Source organism: Mytilus californianus, unplaced genomic scaffold (assembly GCF_021869535.1).
Source record: "Mytilus californianus isolate M0D057914Y unplaced genomic scaffold, xbMytCali1.0.p SCAF_5, whole genome shotgun sequence".
Taxonomy (NCBI): domain Eukaryota; kingdom Metazoa; phylum Mollusca; class Bivalvia; order Mytilida; family Mytilidae; genus Mytilus; species Mytilus californianus.
Window position 1 is genome coordinate 13,406,949 of NW_026262701.1, and position 23,587 is coordinate 13,430,535.

The 23,587-nt window shown below is 33.6% G+C and overlaps 2 protein-coding genes across 2 annotated transcripts in view; one reads left to right on the plus strand and one right to left on the minus strand.

Annotated features, from left to right (window-relative positions):
- The first annotated feature begins 11,121 nt into the window (after positions 1–11,121).
- Positions 11,122–12,592, plus strand: LOC127701823 (piggyBac transposable element-derived protein 4-like). The gene has a single exon (XM_052205790.1). It carries the CDS (start codon positions 11,122–11,124, stop codon positions 12,088–12,090), a length of 969 nt encoding a protein of 322 aa, XP_052061750.1. The 3' UTR covers positions 12,091–12,592.
- A 518-nt stretch (positions 12,593–13,110) lies between these two features.
- The window catches only part of LOC127701988 (regulator of G-protein signaling protein-like), a 30,883-nt gene continuing 20,406 nt past the window's right edge, over positions 13,111–23,587 (minus strand). Inside the window, exons 14-20 of the mRNA XM_052205959.1 lie at positions 23,190–23,307; positions 20,030–20,183; positions 18,180–18,297; positions 17,422–17,551; positions 17,010–17,134; positions 16,060–16,241; positions 13,111–13,830 (exon numbers count right to left, since the gene is read on the minus strand). Coding sequence (XP_052061919.1) covers positions 13,364–13,830; positions 16,060–16,241; positions 17,010–17,134; positions 17,422–17,551; positions 18,180–18,297; positions 20,030–20,183; positions 23,190–23,307 — 1,294 coding nt within the window. The 3' untranslated portion in view covers positions 13,111–13,363. The remainder of the gene's footprint in view (positions 13,831–16,059; positions 16,242–17,009; positions 17,135–17,421; positions 17,552–18,179; positions 18,298–20,029; positions 20,184–23,189; positions 23,308–23,587) is intronic.

The window sequence follows — 23,587 nt, forward strand, 5'->3', positions numbered from 1 at the left end:
TACCCCTCTTCCATGTTAAGCAAACGGTACTGTGGATATTTCTTTTTGCGTACCAGTTCATTTTGGGGTCCTCTTCGCGGTCCGCGTTTGAACTATATCGATTTCTTTGAAAAATTAGAGACAATGATTTAGATTTTAACAACTAAAGTTTCAAGTGTTGGGTGTAAATTTCAGGATAAAAACAATATATGTACATTGTCGGAAAATGTAAGATTTGTACTCGCTGCGAAACAGGAGAAAATTAAAGCTCGGTGAGCCTCTCTTTTTGTCCTGTTTCTAAAGCTCATACAAATAAATTTTATATGTTCCGACAATGTACATATATTGTATATCTACATGTGACTTTATTATGATAAAGCAATGGCTGGGGTTTTCTATCTTTATTCTCACGTCATTTGGTTGTTGGGACGTTTGACGTTATGTGGGTAGCCCTTGAAGTCAATCTAGATGGTATAAATATGTTTGTATGATTGAAGTACTGAGCTAACTTATATATATACACTATACAGTACCTTGTTGATATTAGCGAGCACCATGTGTAAAGATTTTTCTGCATATTTTTTTTCTTTTTTGATTTGAATGTTAATGTAAGATGTCACTAAATCGTCTGAAATCCTATCGACCTTTCACCTCAAAAAACGTACAGACATCAGTCTTTTTTATGACCCAGGTTTGTCGAAAATACAACATTTATCAAAGTGGATAGAAAAGTAAGCCGTACCTTTCATTTGAAGATACTGTTCCATATCTCGGAGTCTACTACTGAATACATATTCCCGGAAAAGATGTGATTTCAAAAATCCTGGATATCTTTGTGTACGTAACCATCGAATAACTTCTCTTCGGTCGATATACTGAAAATTGATATATATATATATGTAGGACTCTAAAGTGCGATGGGGACGCTAAAACGCGATGGTCATGCTAAAGTGCGATGGCCTACGCTAAAGTGCGATGGTCTGCTCTATTTAATGAAACACGCTAAAGTCCGATGCCACGATACGCTAAAGTGCGTTTTTCCGCGAAAGTGCGTTTGTTCGCGAAGTTTGGTTCCACAAAAAAATCATTCTTATACAGGTAAAAACGATGATAAACATATAGTTTTAATCTACAATACGAAATTAAACAGACCTAGAAAAATCCAATTGCACGAGTTTGCCTAATCTATTTATACCTATATTTATGTTTACATCGCTTATATGGTCATCGGAGGTCTTCGGAGGTCAACTCGATAGTTAATTAGATGGCGTCTAGACTAAAATACACACGAAACTAAGCTACATATTATCGAGCCCATGTCTGGTTCATTGTTTATTTTAGACTTATAATAGTTTGGATAAATATTTTACATTGTTATAAATCAAATATGAGAATTTGAGTCAAATCGGTGAACATGAATTTGACAGCTAGTGCCCTTTTAAATTTCTGTCATCGGTTCGGACTGTTTAACGTCTTTGACATGAACTTGAGTTTCAGTCAGCTAAATCATTTCAAGGTCAAAGTGCCACGAACCGTGACTGAAATTTAATGTCATTCGAATGGAGATTTGGATGGGATTTACAGAATAGAAACTAATGGAAAAATATTACAGAAAAATGGACCAAAAAATAAAGAAAAGAGGAAAATAAGCCCCCCGAAAAAGAATGGAGAATAAAGAGCAAAATATATAACAATATAGAAAAAATACTTAAAAATTAATGAATACAGAAATGGATGACCCTATCTAGACACTCTCATATAGGAAACACTTACATTTTTCTCCTTCTTGGTTGGTGGTTCGTAAGAAAACTCTTTCTCGATGAAGTTATATATAACGTGCTGTCCAAATATCTTAAATAAATCGTAAGAGAATAATTTTTAGATACAGTGTGTCAAATCGATTTATAAAATGATTAAGATTAAATGAAACAAATCATGTTTATTGAAATGCGGTGTATGTAATAGTTATCCCATGAGGACGCGGTGTGTCATTGTAAGATCACCCCGATGGCCGGAGACCAGAGGGTGATCTTACATTGACACATCAAGTCCGAATGGGATAACTATTTTACATCCCAGTTGTTCTAGATTAGATAAAAAAAAAACATTTACACTTCATAAAATGTAGTTTAGAATGCCACACAATCATTATAATATACTTTATATATTACTATATAGTATATACCCTTTATGAGCCAAGTACACAATGTAAAAATATGTTAAATTAACAGTTATTTGTTTCCAGTCGTCCTGGTTTAGGGGTATGAATTGTGGATCTATATGCTAAAGGTCTTGAGTTCGAATCCCAGCATAGACACTGTAATTTTTCTTCATAAATTTTGATAGTTAGTCTTTTCCGTATAAATAATTCTAAGTTTTATTGTGGATTTGACATTCCCGCCAAAATGTTACAGAACAAAGGAAAGCATGCAGAACAAAGAAACTCAAGCTAGGATGACCTGGTAGGGGTGATCCGACTCATATCACCTCTGGTAGAACAAAGGAGCTTGGATGTAAATATAATGCCTCAAATCATATAGATGCTATAAACCTTCAAACAGCTCTTAGAAACTGTCCAAATTGTCTTATTTTGTGATATCCCTGATCATATGGACAATAATCATGTCTTAAACAATGTTATACAAAGACCAGAAGATACAATAAGACGAGTCAGCTATATATGTATAAACCATATTACTTACCGGAAGACTTTGATACAAGTTGAAATAGTCCAGAAATGCACGGTCCTCTAGTAAGAGTGCAAATTCTTCTTCTGATATTGTATCTTTAAAATATTGATTTATGAAAACAAACAAAGATGGATAAATAACAAGTTTAAAAACTTATAAATAAAGTTAATACTTAAATACACTTAAGTAAAATCAAATTGTAATCATGTTTCAGAAATAAATTCAATTGTACAACAGTCGCAATAATAAATGCATGCAATAATTTTTGAATTAACAGTATTTAGTATTTAGCCAAACATTTTTTTCCAGTGCTATACTGTATGTATGTATTGAGAATTATTCATCTGAATCAAACATGAATATTGAGTGATATACTCTTCTGCAACTTCTTTAGTAAACATCAGGGGTGAAGAAAGTATTATACAAGTAAGCAAGTAAGTACAATTTCTACTAAACATGAGCTTAAGAAAATGCTGGCAACCGACCACAACAAATATGGAAAACATCACAAGCAAAGATTCACCCAAGACAAACACACATAAGCATTAGAAATAAGCACACATAATTATCGAATAAAAAAGCACACATAAGCATCCAACTGAAATAAAACTGCTCGTGTAAGGATCAAAAGCATTTTAGAATATAACGAACTATATTCCATACGGTGTAAATTACTTATTAGGAATATGACTTCATAAATATAGGAAGAAAAATCTATTTTTACAATCTTGACTTTCTTTTACTTCAGGTGACCCTCTACCTTTTTAGTCAGGTTAAAGCTATGGTTAAATTAATGTGCGGGTAAATATCAGAGACAGTGACAGTTTAAATGGTACCGGATGTAAAACAAGTAATAAAATTACAATAATTAGTGGTTTGTATTCGGCAATATACTTACCGTTGTAGGACATGTCCATGTTTCAAACCATCCGTTCTCAGATATCCCTCATGACTACCTTCTTAACGACGTCGTTGTCAGGCAGTCATGAATAAAATTATGACGTTAACGTCTCCTGTACATCTTATATTATAAAAAGAAGATGTGGTATGATTGCCAATGAGACAACTCTCCAAAAGAGACCAAATGACACAGAACTTAACAACTATAGGTCACCGTACGGCCTTCAACAATGAGCAAAGCCCATACCGCACAGTCAGCTATAAAAGGCCCCGAAATGACAATGTAAAACAATTCAAACGAGAAAACTAACGGCCTAATTTATGTACAAAATATGAAAGAAAAACAAATATGTAACACATAAACAATACGAAAGTTTTACTTTGATCCGGTTCACATATAACAATATAAACATAAGCTCTTAAGAGCTTTTTACCGAATATAAGGTAACACAAACACAGACAGTATATATAACAGCACAGTTATATTGAAATACATGCAAAGCACTATTAAAATACATATCAAAAGCCAAAGCTGAAGCACAACTAAAATTTAAGCACAACTGAAATTAAGCACAAATAAAATGTAGCACTCATGCAAACATTTAAGGCATAATAACATGTTAGAGCAACTTCTAAAATATGAAAAAGCTTATCTACAAGCAGAATAACAACATTTTGAACCATTCAAAGACTGTATAAGGCTCTTAAATTGAGAAAAACTGTTTTCAGTCCTGAAATGGTCAGGTAGGCTGTTCCACAGAGTAGCAGCTGCAAATTTAAAACTTTTCTTACCAAAATGTGTAGTTTTTACATGTGGTATATCCAGTATATTACTATATCTGAAAGAATATTTACAATCTTTTACATTTAATAAATCATGTAAACAGACAGGTGCTAATTTATTGACTATATTAAAAGTTTCAATTGCCATTGATCTTTGTCTTTTAATATGCAGTGAAGGCATCTTAGCCTTTTCAAGCAACTGTTGATATGAGCTTGAATGGTCTTCGTACACAAACCTTAGTGCTCTTTCTTGTACTTTTTCTAATTTTTTAAAATTTTTCTCGGTACAAAATTCCATGCCAAAGGGCAGAAATTGAAGTTTGACAAAATAAATGTATGGAAAATAGTAAGCTTACTTAGCTTGTTCAGATAAGCCCCCAAACGTTTCAAAATATTTAGTTGCTGAGATGCCTTCCTGCATATTTAACCAATATGAATATCAAAATTTAGCTGATAATCTATGTCAATGCCAAGTAATTTGACAGTTGACTCACACGAAAGATCAGCACTTTGGATACGTATAGTTGGATTTTTGTTATATGTCTTTTTCCCAACTGCTAAGACCTGAAATTAGTCGGGGTTTGCCTGCATTTTATTTATTTTGAACCACCCAATAAGTTTGAGTGATTCAGATTCCAAAGTAGAAATCAAAACATCATAATCAGAACTACAGTATGATAAAGTATTGTCATCTGCATAATTATACAGAGTTCCATTTTTTATAAATAAGAATATATCATTGATAAAAACATTGAATAGTAGGGGGCCCAGGATAGAACCCTGGGGAACCCCCTTATGAATGTCAGCCCAACTGCTAAGAATACTATTTATTTTAATTTGTTGTTTCCTGTTTGTCAAATAAGATTTAATTAGTGAAATAGAATGAACAGAGACACCATATGCTGATAATTTATCAAGCAGAATTTCATGTGGTAGGCAATCAAAAGCCTTTGAAAGGTCCATTAAAACAGCAGCTATATACTGGTTTTTATCTAATGCTGCACGCCAATCTTCTAGCAGTCGTAACAGTGTGGTCTGACACCCATGGCCACGTCTAAAAGCACACAAATACGGATGTAAAATAGTTTCAAAAAAATCACCAAGTTGAATTTCAAAAACCTTTTCATAAATTTTAGAAAAAATTGGTAGAACGCTGACAGGCCTATAATTGGCTTTGTCAAGTTGGTTGTTTTTCTTATGCAGTGGTGTTACTTGAGCCTGCTTGAGTCTATCAGGAAATACTCAACAAACGACAACCACTGAATTACAGGCTCTTGACTTGGGACAGGCACATACATACATAATGCGGCGGGGTTAAACATGTTAGCGGGATCCCAATCCTCCCCTTAACCTGGGACAGTGGTGTAACAGTACAACACAAGAACGAACTATAAAAATCAGTTGAAAGAGGCTTAACTCATCAGATGGATAAAAATACAAATACTACAAATACAAGTGGACGTGGCCGGGTACTTGTACATCCAAACAACAAAAAGACACTAAGTACAGATCTGAGAGTACTCGCAGTTACTGACAGCTGGTTCAAAGCCACTAACAAATAATTTAAAAAAATCATGCATCTAAGACTAAATGTATGTCAATTGTCGAAATAAAGTAATAGCATCAAACTTTGCCTTTTTTATTTACCAAACTTGAACAGGAAAACATTAAAAAGCTTTTAAATCATTTACTTTAATCGTAGATCTTCGTGTAGAGAACAAAGCTTACGTAGGTTTCCCATGTAAATTAACGACAGGTCGTCCAAATTTTGACAGGCCGTTGCTGTGTTGTAATTATCACGGGAGTCCTTCGACTTTTTTCAGAATAAATTAATTGTATAAGAATACACGAATTTGTTATAGAAATGTAGAGGGTTTTCAGGGCAAGAAAAATCCTACGTAACTGAAACGTGCGTTTAACTACCGTATTCATGTATATTTTGTAAATCCGTCAGTAGTATGCCAACAGAACAAAGCACAGACGTACTTTGTTTGAAATTTAATACTACATACCATAAACATGTATAAATATTTGTAAACATATGAACGCAGTAAACGGGAACTTTTTAATTTTGGCTATGAGCCTATGGCCTTTAAAAATCATTGGGCCATTTATGCAAATGATGGTTCATTGCAAATTTTCAATGGGCCAAAATTCATTTATCTCTTGATTGATAGAGTCGTTTTCTACACTTCACAATTCATGTCAAATTTAGACTGAACAGTGAAACAATACCAAACATAGGCTTGATGAGTGAACTGACGATTAATGCTCCCCCTTTTTTTTTTGTCTTTAGCATGAGTCAGGCCTTTGGATTACTCCTTTGAATCGTTTCACATTTTGTCACGTCTGTTATGGCTTACATTATGATACGGATTTTGCTCATTGTTGAATGCCTTAAAGTGCCCTATAGATGTTTATATCCACGTCATTTGGACTCTGGTGGATATTTGTCTTATTGGCAATCATACTACATTCCCTTTTTTCAAAGTAGCTTCTAAAACAACTTAAAATAATTTAATACAAGATTTTTTATAAAAACAATTTAAAACCAACCGGATATAACAATTTCAATTATAAATGATATGCAGTAACTTTTCACAGAAAATTAATGAAACAGTATACGTGAACAGTATACGTGACATAACGTATTTCGGAAATTCAGTACTCATAAATGAAGCTTGTTCTTTATTTTTTTAGAGGGACCATTTTTTTTTTCTCTAAAAGTTTTTTTATTCAACTTTTGTACTTACTAGTATTACAGTTGATTCATAATTAATGGACTACTATAGTTATTATTTGAATGGTGCTACACTGTGAATCATTTAATTTCATTGTTTTAAGGAATTATCATGATATACTGCATGTTGCTCAGTGTTGAACGGTGTATGGTGAAATTTAAGACATTTAGCTTTCCCTCGTAATCTTTGCAAGGCAACTGCCTCTTTTTGTTAAATTAGAATTTGGAAATTGATTGATAAGATTATTTGTTTTATTTGCTTATTCCATTGAGGATCTCAACTGTAAGATACAATTAACAAATTTGGTGGCGACCAGTCCCTTCCGTTCGTTAATGCGGGACGATCCCAGCATTGATTCACTGGCATTGTTCTGATAAATTTCATAAACATAGTCTCTGTCACTCTTTCTTGAACTTTAGAACAATAAGTAAAAAGGAAATATTTCAGAGCGACTCTAGGTGATTTAGAGCTTGACATATTGTGTAGACGCTTTTCTTTTCGTCAGGTTCCTGTCTCTTTCATGTATACCCACATCTTTTATTCATACTCTCATAAGGCAACACTTTTTGATAACAATAAGATCAACAGAAAAGTTTATCAATTGCTGTGTGAATTTTTGTAGATTGACCCAGCCTAGCCTGACTGATCTGATGCGGGAAGAATTACAAGTCCTAATGCTAGAAATATCCCATACTTGTGTTACTTGCATCCCTTTTGACCTTGAACTAGGGACCATTTTTTAACAAAAATGGACAGATGTTTTCCTGGCCCAGCCTCGTTCGGGAATTATTTCCAAAACATGTGATACAAGTGGAATATATTAATGAATTTAAAAAACGAAACGTAGTTTTTGAGTAATAAAATTTTCAAATTTTATAACCAATCCGGTAAGTGTCATCAGCTAAAATATTGAGAAAATGGGTGAGAGGTACAAAGAAAAGATTTTACCAAAAATATGTACATCCCATATCAATTTTTTGGTTTTTAAAATTCTTAGATATGTATTTTTTTCAATCATTTATAACAACGAAGTTGAAATAACATGCTTTTTGTTCTAAAAAAGAGAAAAATCCCAAATTTACAAAATTGACAGCACGATCAATTTGAAACAAAAACGCAACAAATTCTTATAAATCTTTCTTATATCAACACCATCTATAGCTTTTTTAAGTCAAATGTATACAGATTGGTCCACTTCGTCTGGAGTGAAAGTATGAAAAAAAAGTGTAATTGTAAAACTGTGATTTTTTTTCATGATAATAGCCCAAAATTGGGTAAGAAATGATGTAAAATAGTAAAATCATTTAAAATGGGTACTTTTAAATGGCTGTAACAAATAAGAAGTGCACCAACATATGATTTTTTCTTCATCAGTTACTTTCATGATTGGCTGACGTTGTTTTGTTTATCAGCTCATAGACATAATTTAGTCATGTGACCGTGACGTCATCAACGTTTTTTCATGGTTTACTACGGTTTAAAATGGAATTTAGAATTAAATTATAAGAAATGACTGTAATATTTTTTCTGTCTATTCGAAATAACATAAAAAATGTGGTGCACACTTTAAAATAACCTGCTACGCGGGTTATTCAGTGTGCATCACATTTTTGATGTTATTTCTTCATAGACAGAAAAATATTACAGTCATTCCTTAACTATAAAAAAATAGGTTAACTATATTTGGTGTATGGAGTGATTGTAAGGTGTCATGTCTGTTTTGGCAGGGTTAATATTACGTTGACCTTATTTTCATGGTTAATTGGTCCATGTTAAGATTTTGTGGTTTGATAGGTTTCTCAGGTACTTTTTTGGTGTATGAAATGATTGTTAGATGTACATGTGTGGCATGGTTCATCTGACTGTGACTTCATTTTCATGGATCTTTGATAATGTTAAGTTTAAGTGATACTTGTAGTAAAACCTTCATATTACAGTCTTTCAACATGAATTCAATGATAAGTAAAACAGGCGAGACATTTCAGCGTGTGCACTCTTGTGTTCTCTTATATGACGTCTACGTCACATTTTTCAATTGCAAAAAGTTATATTTAAATGGACTAGACTGTACACATTTTTGATTAGGGGCCAGCTGAAGCCCGCCTCCGGGTGCGGGATTTTCTCGCTGTGTTGAAGACCCATTGGTGGCCTTCGGCTGTTTTCTGCTCTTTGGTCGGGTTGTTGTCTCTTTGACATTCCTCATTTCCATTCTCAATTTTATAATAACCAAAATGCTCTAAGGTAAATTAAGTAGAGGGGAATTCCCATAAAAACTGACAAAATCAAACGTTATCAACCAACGGAAAGAGCAAAAAACAACTGTCATATTCCTGACTTGGTTCAGGCATTTTTAACCCTTTCATACCGAAGTTATCCTTTTGGCACCCTCGTGCGCATGCGGAAATGATCCTTTTGGAACATCGGTGTAGATGCCGAAATTATCCTTAAGGATACCTAAATTTCTATTTTTAGACTATCGCAATCAAGAGTGCAATATGCATGTTTTTACAACTGAGAACGTAGAATGGTTAAAACTATTTTTAAAACATATTTCAATTTAAGAAATAAAAGAATAAAACTACCAAAAATGTTGGCAATAAGTGTCAAATTTCGAAGCGTATCTGAAAAAAGTTTACGACTACAACAAACATGGCGGACGAGAATAATCCCAACAACATTCTCGTAAATTTGACAAAGAAAGCATCAAAAAACAGCAAAAAATAATTTCCTTTAGAACTTTACAACATATTTTAGGTTAGTCTATCAATTTTCAATCATTTGTATGGTGTTTTAGATTCGAAATCAAGCCTCGTGGTGTCTGGCAGGTGCTCGTATTCCTCGATTTTCTATCACTTTTTTGATCGCCTCAAAATCAACTAAAAATTAAGTTTCTGGTATCGTGTTGTATGTCATTAAATTCCTGTGATTTTCAAGATAATTTTCAATTTTTTTTGTTAGTGTCGTCATCCCGTGTTATTATTTTAAGAGTAATAAAACCAACAAGCTAAAAATAGAAAGCCGGAAATTGATGTTGTTATGGAAAATATGAAAACAACATGGCGGAATCACGGCGACATAACTTATACCATCCGGAATAAGTTCATTTTTTCGCTTGATTCAATTTATAAAAAGATTAAAACTATTTTCTTAGATGCTTATTAAATAAATGTGTTTATTTAGCGAAATTTTAGTCATCTTTGTGGGATAATTTTACTAAAAATAGTGATGGAAGTAAGTCTCGTCTCTTCGTAAAATATCACCCATAAAAAAATGTCGTCTGATGAATCCGATGATTTTGAAGGTTTCACCCGGGCAGAGGTCGACGAAGCTGAAGCAAGATATGAACAACAATTGCAATTTCAGGGTATAGGTGATGACACGGATGGTAATGAAAGTTCAGAAGGATCTGATAATGATATACCTGGACCTGCTGGTGATGCAGGAAATATTGATGGCTGGCATGAGGATTTTTCATATTATGAGCGGGGGTTGCCACATCTTTTTACACCTACTGGGAGAACTGGCCCTACAAGAATCATGCCTCAAGATAAAAGCCCTCTTGATTTCTTCAAGCTTTTCTTTAATCATGTCCTGCTAGAGATGCTGATAGAGCAAACAGACACATATGCAAAATTACAAAAAGAAAACCATCCCAATGAAAACAAGATGCCATGGGTGAGACCAACTATACCTGAGATGAATGCCTTTTTTGGCCTATGTTTTGAGATGGGTGTAGACCGCAAACCTTCAACAAGGATGTATTGGTCCACAGACAACTTTTTGCAATCACCAATATATTCCAAAACCATGAGCCGGGATCGCTTTACTCAGTTAATGAGATATCTTCATTTCTCCGACTCTACACAACAACCTCTGCCTGGCAATGAAAATTATGACCCGCTATAGAAAATAAAACCACTACTTACACATTTTAATACCACCTTTCAACAGGAATACACCCCACACAGAAACATCACTGTGGATGAAACAATGATACCATTTAAAGGGAGGTACAATTTAAGCAATACATGCCACAGAAACCACTCAAATGGGGTGTGAAAGCTTGGGTTTTAGCAGATTCACAACAAAGTTATATCCAGTATGTGGACATTTATCCAGGACGAAATGCAATCCCCCAGACACACCTTGGTAGCAGTGTTGTAAAGAGATGCCTGGAAAATTCAAATTTAGTTGGTAAAGGGTACCATCTTTATACAGATAATTTTTTCACCAGTCCTGAGTTGTTTGCTAATCTGTTTGAAAACTTTGGTACCTATGCCTGTGGTACAGTAAGATACAATCGTAGAGGGTTACCTAAGGACATAATGTGTAAAAAACCTTCTGGTATCAACCTCCGTGGAGACATGAAATTCAGGCAGAAGGGATTTTTAGTTGCTTCCGTTTGGCGTGACAAAAAAAATGTGTACACTGTTTCAACAATCCATGACCATTCAACTTCACAACTAAAAAGGCTCGTCAATAATGATGGAACTTTCACTAGACAAAATTTTGAATGTCCTAAGGCAGTAGCTGATTACACATGTAACATGGGTGGTGTTGATCATGCTGATCAATACATTCAGTACTATTGCTACAACCATAAAACCTACAAGTGGAGCAAAAGAGTTTTCTTTGTGCTCATGGAAATGGCTAAATTTAATGCCTTCAAACTGTTTCTCATGAGTCCCAACCACCAAACAAATCTGACATTCCTGGACTTTTCCATTTCTGTAGCCAAGGGGTTGGTTAATGGTTATATTTCTGAGACCCGTAGAGGAAGACCATCACTTATGCCTGTTGAGAACCGTCTTGTTCAACGTCACATGCCGGCCTCCTTTGATAAAAAATCTAAGTGCCATCTCTGTTACATGAGAAACCGAAATAATCGCCAGGTTCCTATTAAGCAGACTAAGTTTGGATGTTTGGAATGTGTTAAACACCTGTGTCTGCCTGAGTGTTTCTCAAAATACCACACAGAGAGGAACTGCTATAATTGAGAGCAGTATATTTGTTGTTCTGTTTTTTGAAGTTTGTTCCGAAATTATGACAATAGTTGACAGTTTTATTGTTAAACTTTTTTAGAAAATGGATGGAAAAAAACATTAAATACATTGACATTTTTTTATAAATGAACTTTTGTGAAGGACAGTAGCTGTTTACTCAGGCAGACAAGGTCTCAGATGTAATTGAAAACCAGACTGAAAATTGTGTAAGTCTTTGTTTAATGTTGATATTAAACACTTTTTAAGGAGTCTAAAATGTTAGAAAATTATTTTTTATGACTCAAGCTGAATGTTAGTATGCTTATATAAGGGTAAAAGAAAGACAACTCCAGCGTTGCAAATGGGAATTCAAAATAACAGATGGTGTTGTCTCCCTTCAATCAGCCTTGTTGTGTACAAAATGGCGGTCATTCACCTTCGTGACCGTCGGACGATTTTCAATCACATTTTTGAAAAAACAACTCGAACAAAATTTACTTTGTGACGAATTTTTTCAGACGGTACGTAGGCTCATTCTAGTAAACATCCATGGGTTAAAATAGAGAAATTATTGCCCAAACGCAAACGAAATCGAATGGACAATTTTCACTGACAAAACTTACGTTGAGAGATAGATAACACCATTTCGGTGTACAAATATAACATTACCTATAGAACGACGGTGTTTCAAGATTCAATAGGTCATTATAAAGACTACGAGTGTTAATTTTTGAGACTAAATTCCCATCCGTTCCAGAGATATGAGCGATCAGACATACGATAGTCATTTTTGCGCGGCACCTGTCAAATTAATTCCGGTCAGGCAATCGTCTCGTGATAATTTATTTCGGCTTAAAAATTCCGCGAAAAATAATAAATCAGGAGTGAAAGTGTTAAAAGAAAATGGTGGGTTAGACCTGGTTTTATAGTTTGATAAATTATATGAAGCAAGAAAAAAAATAAATAGGCAAAAAAAATAAAATAAAATAAAAAGTAATGTAATCTCAGTATCAAGTGTACTCAAGTATGTTCTATAAATTGACTTATACCATATCTCCTTTTTTTATATTAGTCTAAAAATTGCCATTTTGAACTTATTTAAAATTACAAAATTCTATGAATATATGTAGGATATCATGGATATCAGACCTTTGCTGAAATTGATTTTTGAAGGAACTACAGCATTCTTAAAAAACACTACAGGCTTCTGTACGATTTAAATTATTTATGTACCAGTGAATCAGATCATTAGAATCAAAATAGTATGTTTATTATGTCAGATAAATATTCATTCAGTTCCAAATATGTCTTGATCAATGTCGTCTTGTATAGCCGCAGAAACAAGGTCGTTCATTTTTCTAAGACGACTCGGTGATTTGGATGATCTCTCCACCAGTTCATCTACAAGTTTCTCTTTGCCTTCTGGTGGTGTATGGGAGCTCCTTGACTTGGTTGGTTTAATGTTTTGAGACGAAAACCTTGAATCAGCTTCCTCTGTTAGAGCATCCATTTTCTTTTTCGATTTTGTTTTCAGCTTACTCTTTTCCTTGTCTTTTGATTTTTCTTTCTTGTGTGAAGATTCGCTCATCTTAGAGTCACTTCCGGTAACGGTTTTATGGGAGCCTTTTTCCATGACACTTGTTCGTCTTGTCGCCAAACTCCCTTTACGGCCATGTTTTGGTACGTTTTTAGGTTGAGGAAGTAAAATTCGCATGCCATCAACAAGTGAAAAATTAATAATCCACTGATCTTCATCTACAAGAAGTAAAATTATGCTTTTCAAACTTTACATGTTTACCACTGAAGGCGGGAAATACTAGAACTGATTTATAAGTCAACGGAACCGTTTTGATCACACTGCCATAGAACAGAATCTTATCACAGACTGAAAGATGTACCCGTTCTATACTAGATTATATACTCTGAGGCGCAATTTAAATTGTTGACCAGTTCTATCTGGATAAAAAAATAAAACGACATCTTGAATGTTTTATTGGTTTCTATAGGTAACGGTCTCATGGACAAATCATTGATGGTGATTGTTTGTTTGATTGATTGGTGTACATGTATTCTTAAAGTTCAATTCCTGCATATTCAGGACGAAACCAAATTAACAATAAATCTAATAGGTAAGATTTTCAAAGTGGATGGATAGGAACGAAGGGTGGGGATTTCACATAAATCACATTTACTCTGCAACTACTCATTACATTTTCATACAATAAAAAGGTATCATGACCCTAATCAAATCAATATCTTGTCAAACAGGACAAGATTCACAAATAATTATAGAGAGCTTTCACATGTTTATTGACTTGGATGGAGAGTTGTCTCATTGGCACTCATACCACATCTTCTTATATCTATTAACTGCAGGGTTTGTTACTCGTGCTGTGTGGATGCAGTAGAATGTGTCCCCGTGCTTGTGGTGTATGCCCTTATATTTTTCAATTATGTGTTGTTTGCCTGTGAGAGAGCTTTCACATGTTTACTGACTTGAATGGAGAGTTGTCTCATTGGCACTCATACCACATCTTCTTATATCTATTTACTGCAGGGTTTGTTGCTCGTGCTGTGTGGATGCAGTAGAATGTGTCCCCGTGCTTGTGGTGTATGCCCTTATATTTTTCAATTATGGGTTGTTTGCCTGTGAGAGAGCTTTTACATGTTTATTGACTTGGATGGAGAGTTGTCTCATAGGCACTCAGACCACATCTTCTTATATCTATAATGGTTTATTCTATCTCATTTAATTGTCAGTGCACGATGACAACAGAGTAGACATGTTTTCAAGTTCTGTAGCAATAAGAAGGTTAAAAGTAGGTTCGTCAATACACAACTAAATTAATATTACTAACTGTTCGATGAATTGCACAGTTTAATATATGTATTTGCAAACAGGCGAACTCTGTTGTTTTTAGGAAATTGCATGTCAACTGAAACGAAAATCATGCGTAATCTGTCATTATGAAGTTATTTATGACACTAATTTACACTTAAAATAAGCATACAATAAAAGGAAAAGTTACTTTACGTATTTCACCTCCTATCTTATATTTTAGGTACGTCGGCTAATATAGTTGATCGGCGGAAAAAATGGAAACATGTTTACAACTAGATAGCCGATTAAGGAATTCACAGACCGACGACCATCATGTAGGCCGAAGGACGGACGCCTAAGGGAGCTACCATTTGATTTTTATTGGGGGCTAGGATGAAATTTGAAAAAAATAGGCAGGGCAGGAGTTTTGAGTAAAATAAAGGAAGGATGAGACACTTTGCAAAAAAAAAAGGCAGGATGACAATTTAGGTAAAAAAAGTCAGGATAAACTAATAAAAAAAGGCAGGACCGAATAGAGTGAAAAATAAAAAGGCAGGACTGAATAGAGGGAAAAATAAATAGGCAGGACAAAATTTTTCATCCTAGCCCCTCCCCCCCCCCTCCCCATAAAAATCAAATGGTAGCTCCCTAATGAAGGTTAAATTTCACACAAACCTTTCTGGCCATGTGACCAAAATGAGTTATCATGTTGTATACACGTCTAGTACATCGTTTACCGTATATCAATATAAGACATTATTTACCATTTCTTGAATATAACGTTCCATTACGCAGGGGAAATTACTGGCGTAAAAACAATAGGTAATGTATGTTTGTATGGATAAAATCATAACCCCTAACTACAAAAAACATCGTTAATTGAATAATCTAGATACATTGAGAAAGTATATTACATCTTTCAACAGTTTCAACATATTCTAATTGTGGTTGGTCCGACATAAAAAAAAAATCAAAATTCCGTTATAAAAAGGGACATACCTGCCAAAGTGAAACTTTACCTGATCAACAAGTAAAAAAAAATGTCTAATGTTCTGTCCGAAAACCAAAAGTTAAACGGAAGGACTAATGTACAAAGGATCCATCGGACATCAAAAGTCTCCCTCTCTCGACATAACCCTTTTTTCATCAATAATAAAATTTACCAATAATATATCCGGAGACGAACTGTGTGGCGACTTTTATTTGAGATGCTCTAATTCTAAGATAGTCCGGCACCTCTTCAAGTTTGTGTGGGGTGCTTGGTCTTTCTCGTGATTTTTCTTCTTCTTCTATCATCTCCATTAACTCTGCTGCAGTATGATTTTTCATCCATTCCTTCTGACATCTTTACAAGAAGACAAGTTTAATATAAATAGATTCGAAAACAATATAAACAATGCACACACATTTGTAATATTGCATAGAAGGCTCAAGAAGGAGAAGTTAGACTTAGTTTTCTGCGAAAAGACTATTGCTTTGTGTACTACTGTTCGTCAGTTCGTCTTTTGTCTCGACGTATGATAACGGTCTTTTTTTTTTCGTTTGGTAAAATGTATTTTTGGTAATAATATTGTAGAGAAAATGTCAGATGAGTCAATTTTAGAAGTTTCCTATAAATGCAAAAAGTTGGAAGACCTAAAGCAAAACAAAATCTAAATATACCATATCTAACATATAACCGTTAATGTCTTATGAGCATTTAGGGCCTTTTGGATTTTTTTACATTAATAGAAATAAAAGTGATGTGAGGTTCATTTCATTGAGACATCAACCCAACAACACAAACAACCACAAGACCTCTAGAGGTAAATATACGGATTTCAACAATAATACTGTTGTCTATACATTATAGCAAGCTCTTAGGATAAGAAACACAAAAAGGAATACAAATCACAGAACAAGAACTATTGTTTTCATAATGTCCAAAAATGTTTCTTTAGAACACACAAAATTATGCCATATTAGATATGTTTATACAAATATAATTTATAATGGTCATAAGCAGAGCCACCAACTACAAATTTTCATGTGTTAAATTCCAGTTACCGCTAATGTGACTAACTATATAGAGAAGAATGTCTTGGTTATAAAGGTATGGAGAATGAATACTCACTGTCTCCAGTAATGGTAAATAAGCGGGAATATTACGAGGAGTGCATCATGAAAAAGTCCCCTGGTTGGTCCATCTTTGTCCAGTGAGTTAGATATATTTGTTGCTAAGTCAGTGGAAATGTTCAGCTGAAAATGTGTTAAAAGAATTGAACTTGATGTACACTGCGGGTAACTTGATTAAATACGTTGTGTTAATTCCTCATTAGGTTTAAAAAAAAAACAGCTAATTCGTTATGACGTCAAGTTATTTGTAATTTGGTTTTCATAAGAAAGTATAAAAACCTACGAGAGTAACAAATTCTAACTCTGCTGCCGGTTGAAATATTTCTTCACTCTAGCTGAAAATAACATTTAAATTTGCATGCTAAAGATAACAACAGATTAACAACGTCGGTTTTTAAATGTTACCTTACCTGATTTTTAGGAGGTATATCGGAAGATACATAATAGTTGACAATTGTTCTTGCCTTCTCGTATAAAAAGTCTTCGTTGTTACGTGAAACGGGTTTAAGTCCATGAATATAATCCACCATTTCAACATATCTGTTAAAAAAATGTAAAGAGGGGAATTTATAAAAATAAAACACAGGTCAAGTGGAAGTAATTTCTCGCCATTTGTTGATCAATCGTGTATTTGATGTTCCCGTTTTACATTGTGCACTGTTGCAGGCATACGACCAATTTGAAAATGTTTCCAATTAAAAATACCATACGATTCGGAGGACCCTTAGCAAAAAATAAAGCGCTGGTACCCTAATTTTTTTATATTTTATGAAAGCTTAAAAACATGGCCATACATTTGGTATATTAGTTTCTCAGATATATATTGACACATGTAAATGCTTTTTAAAAACATTTATACAGAAATCTGTACTTTAAAAAGTCGGAAAACAGCGCATAAAGAGCCAAAAATCAAGACCATCATGAGTGAATATGAGATTTAGTACTTTCCTGGAGACACTTTTCGATAATATCTATGAGATCGATCTATCTGCATGCAGAAAAATCAAATTTTTATAGGACACTCGTTACGTCGACTTGGCCATTGCACGACTAAACCAGATATGCAAAACTAAAAATATATGTTATATGTAATAAAAAGAAAAAATATTTTAAAAAGAATCAAGATCTCTCATCAGGGGATGCAAGCATTAAACAAATAAGAACTAACCTTGCAATTTCACACCAAAATCGTAGATCCATTGGTAATTTGTCTACATATACAAGTCGATTTTTCAACACAATCCTCGGTTGGAAATGAATATTTGATCCAGTAGTAACATTTTTATCTGTTTTTGAAAAAAAAACCAAAAGCAATTATTATATATAACATTATCGTAGTTCATCAATTTTTGGAATGTCAGTTTTCAAGTTTGAGTTGTTTCTGTTGAATATTGAAGGATACTTGGTCAAATATCTTTCAACTAAAAAGTATTTTTGAAACATGCCCAGAAGGGATGCCCAGAAAAAGACACCCCGATCTACCTTAATAAACTCACGCACTACTCGCATTCGTGAATTTGTTTGTTGATAGTTCAATTTTTCGTTGTTTGTTTTTCTGAGTCGTCAAAAGTTTTACCGTGAAATTTCCTTAAAATCATGACAGGCCAAGGATGAACAATTTACGATCTAGCTGCATTATTGGCAAAACAACCTTTTGTCTCCCGAATTTTACATCAATTGATAAGTTTGCATGCAAATATATACTATATCAGAGATTGCCAAACTTGTTAAATTGCCATAATTATACATTGAAATAGCGAGCCAAACGATGAAAGTCAAATTTCCATCGATATTTTGAAATTTCATCAAAATCACAGTAAGAAGGATCACTGATGATGAATGGTTAATACTTCATTTTGGTTTTAGATACTAAAAATAAAATCCTATAAACCTTGAGAGTCTAAATGATTTATTTAAATTCAGTCTAACTAGTTCAAAGAAGAAAAAGCTATTTTGGAACAAGGGTTACCACAAATGTCCAGTTTACCTAAACTCAGTATACTTTCATGTAGTTGCAATGAAAACAAAAACTTTTCCAATATCAAGGTCAAGGCTCTCACAACAACTACATTCTGTAACCCCAAATAAGCTTTTTCTGTTTCTGTTATTACAGCGCTTGCGCGGCTAACATTTATGTATTCCCAAATCTATTACACGTTTCCTGTTTTTGTTTGTTTCGGTGGTATAAAACCTACATGAAAAATCAGAGAAGGAACCCTATTACAAAAAGACAGTACACAAGCTACATAAAAAAAAAACCAAAAGATTAATATAAATAGCGAGTCATACGAAGGAACTAGTAAAAAAATCATCAGAAGAAAATGAACAGACAAACAATTCAAGTCTACAAACCACAATGCAGAGGACTGAACATCACGAACCCCATTAAAAACCGGAGCTGATCTCAGGTGCTCCGGAAGAGTCAGTAGTTTCCCTCGTGTCAAATATTGGGTAGGAAGCATATCCGAGTATATCAAGCAATAACGGGTTGGTAAATGGTCCATGCCTAACCCTGCTAAATTTATAAACCAGTGCTGCATGTGAATTATTTAATTGCCTAACACTAGTACCTGTACAAACACGAACATTAAATTTTAAACAGTTTTTTTTCCCGGCTAAACGATTGTTATCCATTGAAACAACATATATCATAAAGAATAATTATGTATCACAAACACAACACAGATTACTACAGCAAAAGGCGAAAGTAGCATGAACCCCTTTAAACAAATAGGGGTTAACTCAGGTGCTGCTGAAGTAACCAGTTCATCAAACACTAATGTGTCATATTCAAAACCCTATCTATGAAAATAAAGGAATTTATCTCCAGATAAAACAGATTTTTGTTTTCTTTTGTTTTTTATATGTTTATCATAAAATTGGCTTGCTAACCAAAATATTTTCATTGCTGATACATCTTAACAAATACTTGCATTAGATAGCTATAAAAAATTAAAAAACATAATCATTTACCATAAATTAATTGCAATACAGTGTATTACTACAACAGTATCTTACTTGGCGGGTAATCGTGTTGCTTGCTGTTTTGCTTTTTGAATTCTCGGCGAATTTCCTTTCTCATATATAACTCTAGGAGTTGAACCTCTCTTTGATCCTTCATTGACTTCAGGAAAGCACAAATCATAGTTAGGAAGCTATTCCATAGATAGAGCTAAAACAAAATCAGTTTTAAAAGTCAGGCGATAACGTCTCGGTTATTTCCTGTTGTTGTTAAATGCATGGTGGTCATCTTGTTGAATGCATAAAAGTGTTTTCAATTATCTGATAAATCATTGTATTGTATGTGTGCCTAGCATGTCGCACAACAGTGAATCAAAATGGTGTAACTTTCCACACGCGTCTGAAGAATATTGTCATGTTTAAGTAAGATAATTTAATTTCATTCTGAAATTGCCATTTTCCCCCTTAAATAAAGTGCATATTCTGAATATATTTAGTGTCCTCACTTGCACATTTAATCTTTTATTTGTTTTATGTATATAAAAGTCTGCATAAATAAATAAAAAATATTGGAGAAAAATATAAACTGAATGTTTTCGGCATTTGAATATGAATATATATCGTATGGCTGTTATAAAGTAGGTTGACCCCTAGATGAATATAAAAAAAGATATTAAGAAAAATATCGAACTCCAAGATAAATTCAAAAAGAGAGGAAAGTCCATAAAACCTGACAAAATCAAACGTTAAGACTAAATCAACCAACGGAACGAATGGAAAAGAGCTGTCAAATTCCTGACTTGGTACAGGCATTTTGCGAAGAATATGGTGGGTTAATCATGGTTTTATAGCTAGATAAACCTCCCACTTATATGACAGTAGCTTATTTAAATGATATGGCCGTAATAAAGTATGATGACTCCTATAGAAGTCTTTGGTTACTGTATTATTAGCGTCTTCCCTACAACTCCTTTTATTTATTCGAATTTTGGGTTGCAATTATTAAACTGAAATAATACTTTAAGAGAGTTGAGATAGGAGGAAAATAAACAAACTATAAAATTAACTCAGACGTAAGCAAATTTTTGCATAAAAGATTTCACATGCCCTAATTGGCATAAATACACCAGTCTTAAGTAATATGGTGGAAAGCAATCAGCTAAACCAGACGGAAACGATGTATAACGGTAAAACATATCAATTTTTAATTAGCACGGAAAGGTATACACTGAAATGTGTAGATAAGAAAATTAAAGTTGATCAATTTGTCATGTTTCAATAGCTTTGTGAAATTCCGTGTCATGGAGTTTCATCAATTTTTAAGTATCGAGAATACATGTCAAGCGTCAATTCTTTTTATGTATTACACAGGTTATAATAAAATACCGTGATTTTCCGGTAAAAAAGCCATTTTTTTATATTCAAAGTAGGCCTAAATCTGTAATTTCCCTCCTCTGACGTCATACAACCATAGGCATTGTCAAAACGTTAAGAAAACGCGTAGACAAATATATATTTCTTTGCCTTTTATATTTCATTCAAATTTAATGTAATAAAAAGAATAACTAAACTAAGAATTCAATATCGACAAATATTAATTCTTGACCCAACAATTATTAACAGAGATAATTTACCCATACGGTAATTCCATTCGTTTATTATTGTGGTGTTCCTCACTCATGAAATATAGTTTGTCAACATTTGAATTTTTTGATAAGCTATTCTATATATATTAAACGCCGCATAATTGTTCATCCTACACAAATATTTGTTAAATCAAAATAAAAGTTAAAACAAATTGTACCCCGGTAATACTTTTTATTATATTTATTTCGACTTGTTAGTTCTTGCTGGGATGGTAAGTGTTTTGCTCATTCATGAAGACCGTACATTGGCCCATTATATTTGTTAACCTCTACGTAATTTCTACGTCAGATTGTCTCTGGTGGAGAGTTGTCTCATTGGCAATCATGCCACATTTCTTATTTTTATATTTTTAGTTCTTACTGAATTGTTTGTCGATAACGACTTCACACACGAAATGTTTAATTTCGAAAATGTTAACATTTTGACGCTACAAATATATTGCATCTCATATATCCCAGTGAAGTTTGAATTAAGGACACTACCGATACTAGAAAGTTTGCTTTATATCTTGACCTTTTCCTCGATATTGACACAGATGGACGACTTCAAACTAGAATCTATGACAAACGTGATGATTTCAACTTTCCCATTGTCAACCTCAAATTTCTCAGCAGTTAAATATCCTCTGCCCTATTGTATGATGTTTATATATCTCAATTTATACGTTACGGTCCTGCATGTTTACACTATGCAGACTTTATTAACAGGGGTTTTGCTCCTTTCAAACAAACTGCTCCAGCAGAATTAAGAGAAAGAGCGATTGAAATCGACACGTCACAAGTTTTACGATACCATCACGAATTGGTTGACCGATACAATGTGCCTGTGTCTCGACTAACTTATGACATGTTGTTGTGTTGTTAAGATCTTTATATAACAGAATAGTCGTGTAATCTGTATGTAAGAGATGTAGTCGTATTCCTGATTGCAACATTTTGACTGAGTGTGTATGGTAGTTGATTCGTACATTGTTACCATGTCGATGCACCCGGTCTCACTTTTTTTCGGGTTTCCTCAATTTTTGGTTTTTACCTTGATTTGTTTTGTTGTTTTTAACCATGATTTGTTTTGTTGTTTTTTACCCTGACTTGTATCGTCGTAATCGATTTATGAGATAGTAAAATCGTCTAAATGTTTGACGGGATACACAAGTTTATTACAACTAAGGCCCAGAAAACGCTTGTATCTCAAAATATCCTGAGCATCACTGAAGAGACATTATTTGATGAAATGCGCACCTGGTGCAGTAAAATTTGTTAACATTATTCCAAAATAGTTTCCATCCTATTATTTTCTTTCATTGGGTTTCAATTAAGATAATCATGTGAAGAAATGTTCATTCAACATAAGAATTTGTTGAATTTTGACGTCTAATTTTAGTATATAAAAAAAAATTCAAATATCGACAAATATTTCACGAGTGAGGAACACCACAACAATATAATTCACAAATGCGACAAAATAAACACTTAAATTCTGGACAGTATAACAGACTAAATTAACCACCTTCAGCCGACTCATCCGAAAAAATGAAAGATGTTACACACATATATATAAATACGAGTTTTACCGTTCGTTTTTTCTTAACTCTTCTGACCCTTGGCTTAGGTTCTTCTTTCAGAGTAGGGACCTGGAATTCTGGTTCATAATCTGCATCGGGTGGAAAAGTTTCCAGATATTTAGGATACCTACAATATCGTAAACATTCAATGAAAATCCTCTAATATCTTACTTATGCCTCTTATGTTCGTATTGTGACTTGTCATGTTGTGTCATCCAAAAGATTTTGCATCTCGCTATGAATTGCTCGATTTAAACTTACAGTTTATACTGTAATGTTTGATTCGACAGTGTTGTTAGAAGACCTGTTCATTTCAGGTTGAATACAAAAAACACAAATGATACTTTTTCTCTGCGCACAATATATGTTTCTGGAATAACCCTCACCAAGAAGTAATAAAGACAAAT